We start from the raw sequence: 15,536 nt of genomic DNA on the forward strand, positions 1-15,536 counted from the left end.
TTAGTTATAGGTTTTCACCAAACCGATAAGACTCACAGCCCAGAAAAAGTCCTGCATGTTTGTAGACAAAACTGAAAATTTTAAACTATGTTTTTCATTGGGAAATATGACAGCAGTATGCGTATTATTTTCCTCCTCAACTTCAAAATAATTTTCCATTTTTTCCTATCTTTTACAGGACATGGTATCTCAGAAAAACACAGTAAGTATTTAAAATCATGTGTTTTAAAACAAACAGGGAGAATTGTATGAGATAATCTTCTTAGAGGAAATGTGTGCAGAAGAACAAATGTCAAGTGTCTATGAGACAAGGATGCATGGTGTAATTTGTAATATTGCAAATTATGGGTATAACTGTGCATGCAATTTTTAGCCTGTATTTCCAATGAATTGTATCCTATTTTATGGAAAGAAACCTAATTCCTAAAATGCTATACAACACTGCTCTTAGTGAGTTGTATTTCAGATATGATTTTGCATTTTGATTGCAACTGTGAAAGTCTCATACGAGCCAATGAAAGTACCACCTAAAGAAGTGAATCAAAATATTCAGTGATTTTCTTGTTAATGTTTTTGCTATCTTTTTCTGTCTGTGTGTATGTGAAAGAGATTCAGATTATTTCCCTCACACAAAGACATATTAGGCTTCTAAAAGTAAAATAATTAAAATGACTTGTGTATTATATTTGCTTTGTCAATTATTTTCTCATACACACATATAATCACTAAGGAGCTCTGAAAAGACCAGGAAACAAATATTAGTCTAAATTAAAAACTTTTATTATATCATATCGGTTTCTTTGTAATCTACCCTGAACTTTTAATATGAGGGTGTCAAAATGAAACAAACAATTATGAATAGCACTTTAAGGTGTCATTCGAATAGTCATATATTATCCAAGACCAATTTTAATACTTTCTTTTTTAAATACAGTTTCCAAAATACCCTGTATTTACACTTCGATACATAGAAGATTTAATAAATTCCATTCAGAGCCTGTCTTTCAAGAATGAAGATGTGAATATGTGTCTTACCTTTGTTTTCCACAGAGAAGCTTCAAGGGACAATGAGTAAAAACAGACATAGTTGATGTTCATAATTTCTGAAATGAAAGGGTAGTAGAGAACCATATCATTTACAAAATGCGACTCAAGTTGCTCCTGACACGAAAAAAATTACAAAATAAAAGTTTATAAGATTCTGTCATATTGTTCAGATCCACTGTGTGAAAATGTAGAAGTGTTTATGCTTTGAATTATATTTTCATTTTTAAAAGGCAATTTTGTAGCCCATAAGATTACATAAGCATGATTGGAATATGAAGATGAAAAGCATGGATAAGAAAGATTGAGCATAATTTCTAGTGTTCACAAGGGTCAGTTTCTATGTTCTATCTTTTTGATCTTTCTCTAAGAGCAGAAACAGAAAATCTATTATGCAAAGATAAGAAAAACATGCAGATTGCTACAGGGAATTACTATTTTGTTATCAAGTGTTCAACATCAAAATAACCTCCACAAGGCATGTTTGGTAGCACAGTAACTGATTTATTTCTCAAATATCTAGCGCAGGCAGTTTGCCACCTAATTTCCAAATATGAAAAAGAGTTTTTCTTAGATACAGGAGGACTTACATTTCATGGATGATTTACATTTCATGGTTGGCAACCTAGCACAAGTGACAGGATTAAGCTATTCAGCCTGGGTCCCTTTGAGTCTTATTTCTGCTGTATGTATACTACAGTCAGGAAGTCAATTTCTGTGAAGTGGTAGGGCATATAGGGCTAAAGCCAATGTTGCTGTGGCAGTCTTACTGGGAATTGCTTCCCCACCGGCCTAGAGCCCTGCCAAACCAGTTCAAAAAGGTTTCCTAGTCTCCAAAAATAGCATAAGGAGTACGCCTCCCAATTTCAATAGATTCTATCATTCTGCCAGTGGATGTCCATCATTAATTGCTACTCACATGTAAAATGTCCAAGGTCCTGAGTTCAGTCCTTGGTGTCTCTTGGTAGAAGGTTCTGTTAACAGCCACTCTGTGTCCCTCAGTGAAGGAGAGATGATGTGATATAAAACAAAGTAAATACAATAAAAGACTTCAGCTGAATAACTTTGTTTTTCTGAGTCTGTATGACTTATTTGGTACTTTCCAAATATCACATATGCGAGGTAAAGGAAATGTGTCCTGTATCGTAACAAAGCAGTTCTGTCTTTCTTCAGGGGAAAATCTGTTCTGTTTTTACTTTTACAAATGTTGTGTTTCTGTAAATATCACTGTTATCAAGAATTACTGAACCAGAAAAAAGCTGGATAACTTCCTTTGGGTTTAGGGCTGCATCAAATGTTGGGTGTGCATCTGGATGTTTCATACCTGCAGTTACACATTGTAAATACATTCACATCAAAAATATATGCAACTGTAAATCAAATCAGATTTTAACACGTCTCATGGAAATGTCAGTATCCTTGTGTTTTCTTACTTCCATTTCCTCCAGAGCTAAGCATGGGTTGGCACTGCTGGTAATTTGTCCAGACCCACACCTTGTCCTGTGCAGGAGGCCCACAGCAAGTCCTGGGGTCTCCTGACTCTGCTGCTTGCTCCCCTTTCTGTTTCAGTTCTTTTGTCCTGTACTTTTGTTAAAGCAAACATACAATGAAAGAAGGAGGAGCAGTATTCTCAATGCACTGTATCTTCTCTGGGAAGTTACAGGGGATGTTATAAAAGCAACATTTGTTGAAAATGGGACCTCCTTGTACAGGGGTTTTAAAGAAAAAAGTCATAACAGTCTGAAAGCCTTGGGAAATAGCCAAGGCTTGGAGGAACAGTGTTGGGCATCTTGAGGGGAAAACATTGGGGAGTGAGAGCCTTTGGAAGTCTGAAAGATAGTCTTTGATGGTGCACTTTGCACACCCCGGACTATAAGAAGAAAGATGCACAGGATGAACAGCACAGATGACAACCTCTGAGAACATCTTATTCATGAAAATCTGAAAGGGTTGCAGTGCTCAGTCACAAAGGGGATTTTGCGTCTTTTTGTCAGTTGATTGGCAAAGACATCTTACAGGGAAGAGCCAGCAACTCTATATCAACTCTTTCTCTTCATTGTTTCTGGCACTCACTTCATTAAACTAGCTGCATCTAGTATCAAATGCAACCTAGTGCCACTTTGAAGGGATCATTCCCTGCTGCTCTTTGCTGTTGCCAGCTTTTCTTCCTTCCTTCCTTCCTTCCTTCCTTCCTTCCTTCCTTCCTTCCTTCCTTCCTTCCTTCCTTCCATCCATCCATCCATCCATCCATCCCTCCATTGTAGGGGATTATGAAGGCTTTTCCTATTAACTCCAAGAATTACTTTTATAGTCACCTTTTTTGTGTGTTTTATGCACACCTGGTGTGATTAGTAGAGCTCCTGTCTTATGTTAGGAACTCTAGAGTACTTACATTTCCTCCAGTCTTTTTGACGCTTTGAATTTTGTTCTTGTTATATTCTGCTTTTGATATCAAAGGCGAGAAAGAGTATATTTTAGCTTCTGAAAGTCTCATTTGTCCTGATGAACTATGAAACATAGTTGGAGATTTTGATCCAGCTATTGTTTTATTATTATCAAGGTAATAGATGTAAGAAATCATATATGCATTATTAAACATTATCTTGTGAGAAATGTGGGTTGCAGTCAGCCCTCATTTGTGGGTTTAATTTGTGGATTCGATATTTAGTATAATTAATAGGTTATCTCAAGGGATCTCTGGGTTCTTCAGTATGATTCTGTGGTCAGCTTTCGCTGGACGTTGACCGTAGAGTAACTACAGAGGCCCTAGAGATTTCTAGAGTGGTGTTTTCTCAGGTTAAACAAATGCCCTTTAAAAATATGTAATTTTTCAACTTTCAAGGGAGGGTCTGTGCCCATAACACCAGTGAAGGTGGAAGTCCCACAGTATTTTTGAAGTGCTGTAGACTCTCTCTCTCTCTCTCTCTCTCTCTCTCTCTCTCTCTCTCTCTCTCTCTCTCTGTGTGTGTGTGTGTGTGTGTGTGTGTGTGTGTGTGTGTATATATGTATATATATATATATATATATATATATATATATATATATATATATATATATATAGAGGCGTGGCACTCCCTGGGCCAACCTCCCTTCCTTCCTGGGCCACTTTTGCACTAGCATTTCAATATACTAAGATGTCAGTATTGCTCTAGGCTTGAGGAGTGAGGATGCACTGAAGAAGCTAGACATTCTTTGGAGAGAACTTACAAATCATAGGCAGGAGCATTAAGGATAACCCAATCCAAGAATAGGAGGAAGTGTGTAAATCATTCTGCTTCATACAATGGGCATCATACAATTGTGCACATATGTCTGTGATGAGGATTGGCAAGTGCAGGAAACAGAGAAAGAAGCTCAGTTCAATAAATTCCCTTTTTCTCAACAAAGGTCAAGGAGTCCCTCAAACAGCCCAGTTTACACTGGTACTTGATATAGTACAACTACTTCCACTAAGTGATTTTTATCTGGACCAAGTGACACACTTAACATCTACCCTACTCAGCTCTGTAGATGCCCACAGGACCATATAATTATTAATTATGTATGCGCAGCTCTACATAGATCTATTCTCTGTATGTAAGGTCATCTACATAGATCTGTATTCTCTGTATGTAAGGTCATTTGCAAACTTGTGTTCTCAGTGTTGTGCAAACGTTAGCTGATATGGTACTTTGTGCACACATATGACTGTATAAATAGGTAGTTTTTAAAAAGCAAATGGAGAAGCTGGACTTGTAAACATCATCAATGAAGACAGTAGTAGAACATCTGTTTAGGATAAAGGTTAATTCAGCCTTTGCTGCATATTTCTGCTTTAAAAACACACACTCAAATGACCTAACAAACATTGCTAAAATCAAATTAAGCAATTAAAACCAGCACAATATTCAATAAACATTGCAACCATCTCAAAACATGAGAATCTGTACATTTGTTCTGAATCCAGCTTAGATGGCTTTTAGCACCTGGATATCCTCTAGTGCAGGGGTCCTCAAACTTTTTAAGCCGAGGGCCGGTCCACAATCCTTCAGACTGTTAAGGGGCCGGATTATCATTTGAAAAAAAATACAAACAAATTCCGATGCACACTGCATATGACTTATTTGTAGTGCAAAAGCAACAAGAACAACAAGAACAATGAAAGAACAATACAATATTTAAAAATAAAAACAATTTTAACCAACATAAATTTATCAGGATTTCAATGGGAAGTGTGGTCCTGCTTCTGGCCAATGAGATAGTCAAGTTAATTAGGGTTGTTGTTGTTGTTGTTGTGTGCCTTCAAGTCATTTCAGACTTTGGGTGAGCCTAAGTCTAAAATGTATTTATTATTTATTTACTGCATTTATTTACTACATTTGTATCACACCCTTCTCACCCCAAAGGAGACTCAGAGTGGCTTACAAATTATATGTACATACAATATATTATATTATTAGCATAGCATAATATTAGCATTATATATTACTATATTGAACTATACCACTATACTGTAATATTATTAGTAATATTATATGTAATATAGAATATATAATTAATATTATTATATTGTATTAGTATTAGTGTTATATTGTATTACATTATAATATTATTATCAATATTATATGTATATACAATATATTATATTATAAAACTGAGGGCGGGGGCCAGGTAAATGACCTCAGAGGGCCGCATCCGGCCCCCGGGCCTTAGTTTGGGGACCCCTGCTCTAGTGCTATATGCACATTAGCTCTTTTCTAATGCATGTACTACCAGTTAAAGGGCCCAAAAAGAAGAAAACAATTGCTAAAAATGAACAAGGTCAGTTTTTCTTCTCTGCTGTGTGAATAACAAGTTTACATCTCACTCCAAATAATGTTTTAAAAAAGCAGAGTAATTTTTTGAAAGGAAGAAGGAAGCTGAATATAAAGCTGAGAACAACAGTCAAGTAAGCAATGGAAGCATTAATGTATGGGTTGGGGCATGATCTTTGAGCCTATTTTAAAAATGAAAATGTTTTGGTAGTTTTTTAGGTGCTCAGAATGATAAGGCTCCGACCCCTTCTGCAAGGGCAAAGACCTTTGCTGTTTTTAACTCCCCCTTTATGCTGTTGCAGGGATGAAATGTTGTGCGATAAGATTAAAGTGAGATGTTATCCTCCTTGACTCCCACAAAGCAAACAATTAAAATTCAGTATTGCTAATTTACTGCTCCGCTGAGAGCCTTACATTATGAAGTTATGAGCTGCTTCTTACATCCTCCAGTTCAGTTCTCAAAACAGAACTGGTCTTGCATGTAATTAAAGGTCACCGTTTCCTTTGCCCCTTTATGCTGCTGAAACTCCTTGGAGAGTTGAACTCCGGCTGCCAATCTCAATTACCGATGATGGTATATGGCCAACTCTACTGAGCCTTTATCTGCAAAATAAATTGCAACTTTTCAGCCTTGTGAATTTTTAGGGGGTCAACTTGATGTCTGAAGTGTATGTTTAACATATTATGGTAGGTCCTGTTAGATTTTCTAATTTCTCATGACTACCTAAACTTACATTGATAAGCTGCAGTTTGAAGCCAATGCGTCCATTAATAGCTACATATATACTTGGACTATATATATGGATATTTTATTAAAACTTTAAAAATATAGAATAAATAAAAATACAAAAAACTTATGGGAGTTTGTTACAGCAAAATATCCCTCTGCACTAATTCTGTAGGTTGAATTAACTGTTCAACTTCCTTGGCTTTTTCTTCCAGTCTGAAGTAAAGAATATAGTGAATGGAAGTACTCAGATTTGATCTATACATAGGCCATATGTAACAATTAGCATTCTGTATGTATTATCATGCTGTACTTAGATAAGGTTATAGGAACAGATAATAGCTATTTATCAAGTCTATTTTGTTTTGTTGTGTTACAAAGTCATTACGCTTTTTGTAACAAGGCAAAATCATTTCTGTTCAAATCTTTGATTATCATTTTTATTGTAATTGTGAATTTTTTAAAGTAAAATTATGTATTTGGTGCTAAATGATAGACTGATATCTATTGGCTCTCTGTAAAGCATTGGCTCTCTGTAAACGCTCACTCTCTACATTTATCAAATTATTATATTGGTCCACTTGGTTATTTAGCTGTACTTTAGGATTTCTCAGTAATGAATATATGAGCATACTGATTTGATAACAAGCTTTATCTCTTTATCTCTGAGTTCCTAATGAGCATCTCTGCTGTTTCATTATGAGTGCCATAAACATTTTTATTGCCAATATATTCTTGCTGCATGTGTTTGCTCATATTTCACTGTTACCTTCCTTTAATGTGTTTTTCCTATTCTTTGTGTCTTTTCTTTGAAATATGCCTACTTCTGTGATCTTCATTTTTCCATAATGTTCCCTTACAATCTGGAGTAGGTTGCCAACCACAAAGCTTTCCGACTACAATTACCTCCAGAATACAACAGTGGTGGTATAATGGGCAAAGTATGTACCATTATTTTATTCCGCTTGATGTTTTGTAAGTGTGGCTTTGTGCTTCTTTTTCTCTCCTGCTCTTTCAAGCCGTCTTGTTTGTTATCAAATGGATAGTTGTCTTCACTTGTTTTAGCATAAAAAGGAAAGGTCAGGGAAGCAATCTAGCTGCACCTGTAAGATTAACTGATCTACTTCAACATGAGATTCACTTCCTTTGGTATATTGTCAAACCAATAGGCATTTCACAACTGCACAGTTTTGGGAGGATAGGGAGTGTATTAGAGTCCTGAAATATGCACATTGTGAAACCAGCAACAAACCTTTCATAGAGTTTTATAAGTTTATACAGTTCTGGAAAGCATCTGTCCTGTTACTCCACAGGTATCAAAGCAGCAATATATTCTGCTTACTTCCCTTGCAAAAGATACGAAATAGGATTCTTTTATTGCATCTACAGTTATGAAGACCCATTTATTAATGTATTACAGTGACAAGAAAGGATATTTTCTGTCCATACCTCTGCAAATATATTGGAATTTGCCACTATATTCCAGTTCACCTGTTTTCATCCTAATTTCCTTTGACTTTAAAAAAAATGCCAGAGTGTGAACTGGAAGGTCAGTGATTGCCTATCCAGGAAGATTAAAACATTCTGCCACAGGTTTGGGAATATTGCTATTTCTCATAGAAGACCTGGATCCATTTGTTCTCTTCTATACAAACTGTCCTGTTTGTCTGAAGCAAAGTGCAGAGGGTATTGCTTTCAGAAGATGCCATAGATTTCACAGAGGGAGACGCAAGTACTTTTCATGATGGGGGTGAAGGTATTAGGATCTATAATGTTGCTGCCATGGTAGCAGAGTTGGCATCTGGGTTTCTAGTGGTTTCTTGTGTCCTGTTGTAGATGAGTACTTGTTGGAGGTTGCAGGGTCTTTATAATCCAATGGGATTCTCATCTTCTAATATAATTGATACCATTCTTTGTCATCAAAGGTGTTCATCTGCACTCTTCAGTGGATAAATAGGATCTCTCTAATATGGCATTTTCCCCTCAATGCTGAAGAGCTTAGAAATATTCCTTTTTGGGACTATAGTGTCTTCAGCAAATATTTCTATTGGCTAATAGAAAGCTGATATGGGAAGGCCAGACCCCAAAGTATAAGGAATTATATAAGAATGTCTCTATATTGTCAGAGTAACATTAGGGGCTAACTTGCCTTGCAGTGATTTAGTAATAAATATATGCAGACTTCTAAAAGGTAGCTTAAGTGTAAGTAAGATGTTTAAGTGGCCACACATTCATGTTTATTTATGTGTGTTTTACTGAAAACAAATATAATTTACCCAGTATTGAAACGTTCCTTGGCCTTTAACACTACCAATAAATTAAAATATTGAGCATGCTCCCACAGGTAATGCATTTGATAACTCTGCAAATCATTTTAAAGAATGGTGCACTGCTTATCTGTGCTTTGCTGTTATTTCTAATGGATGGTGTCTGCTTTGCCCCTGCTGTGCAGTTATTTTTTATTTACAGTGTTATATTAATACAATGGGTAAGGTAAAGGGAAAGGTTTCTCCTGACATTAATTCCAGTCATGTCTGACTCTGGGGATTGGTGCTCATCTCCATTTCTAAGCCGAAGAGCCTGCGTTGTCCGTAGACATCTCCAAGGTCATGTGGCCGGCATGACTGCATGGAGCGCCGTTACCTTTTGAACATGATTGCTTGTGGTAGTGAGCTGATCATTTATGCGTGGACTGCAGAGATTACATATACTTACTGGAAAATAACATGAAAGCTTTATTTTCATTATAGCTTCTTGGCTTTATTTATGACAAAGGCTTACACACAACAGTTACCTTGTCCCCTGATAGACATGCCTAGCTTTACCCTCTGAAGCCCACAACTGCCTTAACTGAAGTAAATTGGATAAGGATGAAACTTGGGGCTTTTTCAGTTGAGGTTTGGAGGCTCCTCAGAAGTTTACCGGGCACTATCTTTACTTACTTCTTAGCTCTGGCTTTTCAATTAATCAGATGAATTTTAGATTTTACCATAATGCTGCATTTCAATGTGGTATTATTTTATAGCATCTGCTGATAACCATTTTATTGATTTGTTATTTGTTTTCCTAATTGATATTACTTTCAGCCAAACCTGCTTTGGGAGACTTGACAGCTGAAGAACAAAGGAAAATGTCCTAAATAAGTTAAAATAAATTTGGACATAAAGGGGAAAACTAGTCTAGCAATCTCAGAATGGTGACCACACATATATAGGTTAACATATATGTAGGGCAACAAGTTAATGAGGGCAGTAGTACATAGTGCTATTTTGTCCTATCCATCACATATGATTTAAAATATAATAGTTCTGGAAGGACTCTTTATCAGTTAAAAGAACTTCTTCACCTGGTGATAAAAAGGTATCAGAACTATGTGAGTATGAACAAGGCATTCTCAATGAATAGGTGCCATTATTGAGAAAGTCCTGCCACGAGTCATCTTCCTGAAATCTGTAAGACCTAATGGTTAGATTATGACCAGTGAAGTTGATATGTTCATTTTGTATAAAGAAATCACCATGATTCAGAAGGCAGCACCTCACTTTGGCTTGACAGAAGGAAGCTGTCTTTATGATCGCTCCCAGGACACAGGCCATTGACTGAATGATATCAAGTTTGTCTTGATAGCAGAACCAAAGGGGATGAAGAATAAGAGCAGAACAAATTCACATGGAAATTAAACTGCTCTAACTCATTTCAGAACTTTAGATGTTAACACCAGCACTTTGTAATGAACCCAGATTTGAGCAAAGAGCAGAGCATTGTTGCTTTGAGATTAACAGAAAATGTTTGATGCACATAAGTCAGAAGCTGCCTATGTTTGAAGGAGGTGCTGTTTCTGAGCAGTCCTGAAATGCAAGAACATACAAAGAACTCGCCGCCCAGAGTCCCTTCGGGTGAGAAGGGCGGGATAGAAATATTGGAAATAAAACTGCACATCTGAATGGGATATTACAATAGCATAGGTAAATGAGGCCATGCAGAAGAAACTTTTTAGGGAAGTTTGCCTGCACACTGTTGCTCATTTCATAGGAATAAAATTTACTGGAAATACACAAAGTGGCACAATTTTTTTAAAACTAATTAGAAATATTATGTGGATTCTTATGAAATGACCTTAGTTGTTATCAGTGGACTTTCCTTCCACATACTGTTATTTGGATTTCAGAGCTGTGGCGCAGGCTGGAGAGCAAGCCAGCTGCAACCAGCTGCAATGAATCACTCTGACCAGGAGGTCATGAGTTCGAGGCCCGCTCGGAGCCTATGTTTGTCTTGTCTTTGTTCTATGTTAAAAGGCATTGAATGTTTGCCTATATGTGTAATGTGATCCTCCCTGAGTCCCCTTCAGGGTGAGAAGGGCGGAATATAAATGCTGTAAATAAATAAATAAATAAATAAATAAATAAATTTCAGTTTAAGGTGATGTTTCTTAGCTTATCAATCCCTGTATATAGCCATATATATCATCTGTCTGTCTGTCTGTATGCATATATATGAATGAGATAATGACTTGAAGGAGTATGTTTTATTGTAGGTAAGTTACTTGGGGGAGTTCTAGAAATCATGTAAAAAGTGATGGACATAATAAATTAATATCCCCCATTTTTTAGGAACAAAGCATACCCATAATAGTGAAGATAGACATATGAAATAGCATTGTGTTAGTTTTAGGTGTCTCTGTTTCTTCAATACTGCAAGAAAAGCAGAGAAACCAATCAATGATCTAGAACCATCACAGCAGTTAATTAGTGACTTTTCCCATTTCTTGCAAAAAGCAGTATAACCCAGAATAAAACCATCACATTACCTATCTTACAGTGTTGATACTTTGACCTTTGTGTATGTATGTATAAATACATGTGTATTAAAATCCTTTCACCAATCTATAGATTTAGAAAAATAAATTGAATTGCCATTTTCTTCTTAAAGTCTTTTTTGAATGAAATTTGAGAAATAACAGTAGGAGACGCACTTAATTATCAAGAGGGGAGCTATTAAGAACCTTAATAAAATTTGTGTACCTTGAAATTGAATTATTTTACCATTATTGCCATTATAATCTGTGCCTATTTTTCAAAAATAGTTTTGATGCATATTACTTTTGACCAAAGTTGTTTATGACAGATGTTGACTTAGCATACTTATTATCATCACTCTTTTTCCTTCCAGTTTCCTAACTCAAGTAATATGCAAGTATATTATCACAATACTCCCTCAATATTTACCAGTATGCAGGATTTGGATAGCATAGGGAAGGGTTAGCATCCCTGTGGTGTTTGTTTTGCTGTCTGTGCCCCTGTTCAGAAGATTTTCACCTCACTTTCTGTCCCTGTGATAATTTTGAAAAATGTGGCTTGTTATGAAAACAAGGATTGGTGATAAAGCTTCAGTGGAGACACCTTTTCCTCATGATAACTCTTTCAGGGGTGAATTTCCCTTCCAAGGGATAGATTCTCTCACTCCCTGTTGTCTCACCCCCGTTCTTAACTATTAGTCATTTGTAAATCAGATGTTTGTAGCTTGGGGACTGCCTGTATAGGGATCATAATGTCCCCAAATTAGGAGAATAAAGGCAGAGATGTAAAATTTTTCTAATTTTTGAAGCTGTGTTTGCAAAATTCGAAAACTTTAGGAGACAAAAATACATTATATAAAACCAGGGTTGCTTATAAAATTAGTACATTTAGAACTATTAAGATACCTATTGTTAGTAAATCATTACAAATTTACTAATCAAATTTGTCATTAAGTATTTTAATTTTGTATTTCAAAATGAACTTCAAAATGTTGAATTCTAGTGTTTTGTTGCTTTTGAGAAATTGAATTTTTTTGCCAATTTGTGAGAGATTGGAAAAAAGCTGAAAACATCAATACTATAATAGAATAGAGTCCTACAATTTCTGAATTTAGTTACTTTGGCAAAGCCAAAGATTTTTTTTTAATACTGGAATCATCAGGCATGTATTCCATTTTCTTCTGCTTTGGAGAAGATAAACATTTAGCTCTGTGGTCCGTCACTGTTGCTTTTGTCATGTGGAAGGTGTCATGTATGAAAACACCTTCATACATGCAGGTTCTCAAGGTTTGCAAGAACAGTATAAAATCAGGATTTGTCATCACATTTCAAAGTCTCTATACAAACAGGAATGTCACCCCTTCAGATACATCCCATTACACAAAGGAGAAAGTAACATGACAACAAGGAAAAGTTGCACTTGACCCTCCCTTGCTCTTATGCTGTTTGAGGGCTCCTGTCTTATCCATCTCATTTTCTGAATATTTTCATGAGAAATTCTCTATCAGAAATTGTGGCTTCTTCTTATCCTCCCTTCACCATCTTTATGGATGTCAAAAGCAGAAACTTTGATTGGAATGAGGCAAGTATAGCCACACTTTCACTCTCAGTAGATTTGACATACAGTATTCATGGACCGATTATGCACCTACGGATTGAACTATACATGGCTTGAAAGCATTAAAAAATCCCCCAAAAGAAACTCCGATTTTGCCATTTTAAACAAGGGACACTATTCTACTGTGCCACTATATATAATGGGACTTGAGAATCCATGGACTTTGATATCAGCAAGGGCTTCAGGCTCCAAACCCCAAAAGATACCAAGGGTTCTATCCAAGCAGGGCAGTTTCTTTCATGTACATCAGAAGTAGGAAAAATTGATGCTACTGAGCAGATTGCCTCATCACACTAGAGCATGAATTGACTTTAAATCTGGTTTCTGCCTCCTGCAGAATTCTGGGGTTTGTAGTTTGGTGAGGCCCAGGACCTGTCTGACTGGGCTTTTTAAAGCCCCCTCCCTAAAGTGGATTTAAAGTGGATCGAAGCTCTCATGCGATGAGGTCCAGAGAAAGTATTCTGTGCCAATGCCATGTTTGTACAATGTTGTTGCCGGAGGGGTGATTCTTGGCAGAATCTCAGATTGAATTCCTGAACAAAATAAGTGGAGGTGTCCTGTATTCTGTAACATTTGAAAGTACCTTTTCAACATCAAGTCTGCTTTGAAATTATTTGCAGGGGGAGTAAAGGCCAAGTAGCAAGATGTGTACACTTTATCTTGAAGAGTTTGTTCATCATTATTAAAAAAAATCTCAAAAATAGTTATCTAGGAAAAACCAGAAACAAAAAGATTTGAAGAAGAGGTTTTCTTATTGATAAATTACTTAATTTTTGTGGCCTTCACCTTAAGCTGGTAGTAGTTGATGTTACCCCATCCTAACTTGTCAGGGGTTAGAAGTTGTTTATGTTATCCGAATGATTCTGTAGATTGTAAGTAAGAAAGTAAGTGGCACCATTCTCATGGCAATATAATCTGTTTATGTTTTCTGCCCTGTGTTAAGCATAGTTTCTTATACACATACATGTTTTAACACATGGGAATCTAGTATATCAGGAAGAAGTCTGAACCTGCCCCCCATATGACATCACATCAGAAGCCGAATAATCCTTGTGACAGTGGCTCACAAAAAGATAGGTGGTACCACAACATGTAGGCTAACTATGAAGATGTCCATGCTGGTCTAGATAGGCATGTCCTCCTAAACAGCAGTCAACACAGTTGTTCAAATCAAAATGATGTCTGGGAGAAGAAGTTGAATAGTTACTGCTTCATTCAAGAGAACAAAACTTGTGGCACTTCAGAAAGCGGGATCCAAATCCTACCAGCCCTAGTTAGCATACTCAATGATAAGGAGTGATAGGAACTGTAATCCTTCAGCATTTGGAGAGCCACTGATTCCTGGTTTATTGTTCTGGGTTAACAAGGATAGAGGTGTGTTTTAGATTCTCAGACAATTCATATATTTCATTTTATGTTTTGTTTTCTTCTCTCATTTATAAATCTGTAATAAGAGAGTCAAGAATAAGACAGAAGAGGCTTGGGAAGTAGTACACTACTGCTAGAAGTTAATTCTTGAAGAATCAATAGTGGATTTCTATGCATGTCTGTACTGGAGCAAGTCCCACTAAATTTAGTGGGATTTTCTTCCAGGTAAACCATATAGCAGGAAAGGGAAACCAATGACTATCTAGTTTTTATTGAAATGTAATTGCAGTTTTCCCAGTTTAGCCAATCGGATGGAATGATGGGAGTCACCATTCTATAAAGCCTAAAGTACCATAGCTATCTTACCCCTGGTGTACAGTTTTTCAGCCAAAGAATGTTGCATTTGAACACTGATTGATCCTACTGACTCCAAAATATGCCAGAAAGAATATGTCTCTCTGCCTTCCATTTCTTCATCATTCAGCATTGGTGTGCAATTACTTTGTTGTATGGGGCCACCATAAATCAAGGCCCCATCAATGCTGCTAAATAATCCAGTTTCTGAATGCAGTGTAAACTCATATAATCCAATTCAAAGAAGTTAATCTGCATTCTAAAACTGTCATACACATGGCATTGTAGATCGAGCCCAAGAGGCAACTTAAAAAGACATGTTCTCACATATGTTTGGAACTATGGACCTTTGCAGCGTAAATGTTTTGTGTTTTATGTCTCTTTTCTCTTTAAAATTAATCACATGTGTTTTATGATTTCCTGCATGGAACTGAGCAGATCATGCATAGCAATTGAAATATATGAGGATGCCAGCACTTCTGCATATGTTGTAGCCTGTTGCTTGGTCCATGCTTCATGAGTTTTATTGTCACTTTGTTCTAATAGCTGGATGTCTTGTCTTCTTTAGGCTTCAAGTGGCAATTATTACTTCATTCCGTACATTGTAACACCCTGTGCTGATTATTTTTGCTGTGAAAGCGATGCCCAGCGAAGAGCCTCTGAGTATATGCAACCTAACTGGGATGCTATCCTGGGGCCTCTGTGTGTTCCCCTGATGGACAGATTTATCAGCCTTCTCAGGGACATTCATGTTACGTCATGGTAATTTTCAACAACTCCGTCTTCACTTCCTTACTTATACCAAGTGTATGTTTAGAACTCTGAGGGGCTCTAGTA

General features: G+C 36.5%; 1 protein-coding gene across 2 annotated transcripts in view; it reads left to right on the forward strand.

The window, feature by feature from the left end:
- map3k15 (mitogen-activated protein kinase kinase kinase 15) overlaps window positions 1-15,536 on the forward strand; it is a 91,965-nt gene that overhangs the window by 17,995 nt on the left and 58,434 nt on the right. Inside the window, exons 3-5 of one of the 2 annotated variants that reach the window (XM_016992395.2) lie at window positions 179-202; window positions 7,437-7,505; window positions 15,268-15,461. In XM_016992395.2, the coding sequence (XP_016847884.2) occupies window positions 179-202; window positions 7,437-7,505; window positions 15,268-15,461 (287 nt within the window). The remainder of the gene's footprint in view (window positions 1-178; window positions 203-7,436; window positions 7,506-15,267; window positions 15,462-15,536) is intronic. The other variant, XM_008107296.3, reaches the window with a different exon arrangement.

The sequence above is a fragment of the Anolis carolinensis genome, chromosome 3, assembly GCF_035594765.1.
Source record: "Anolis carolinensis isolate JA03-04 chromosome 3, rAnoCar3.1.pri, whole genome shotgun sequence".
NCBI lineage: Eukaryota > Metazoa > Chordata > Lepidosauria > Squamata > Dactyloidae > Anolis > Anolis carolinensis.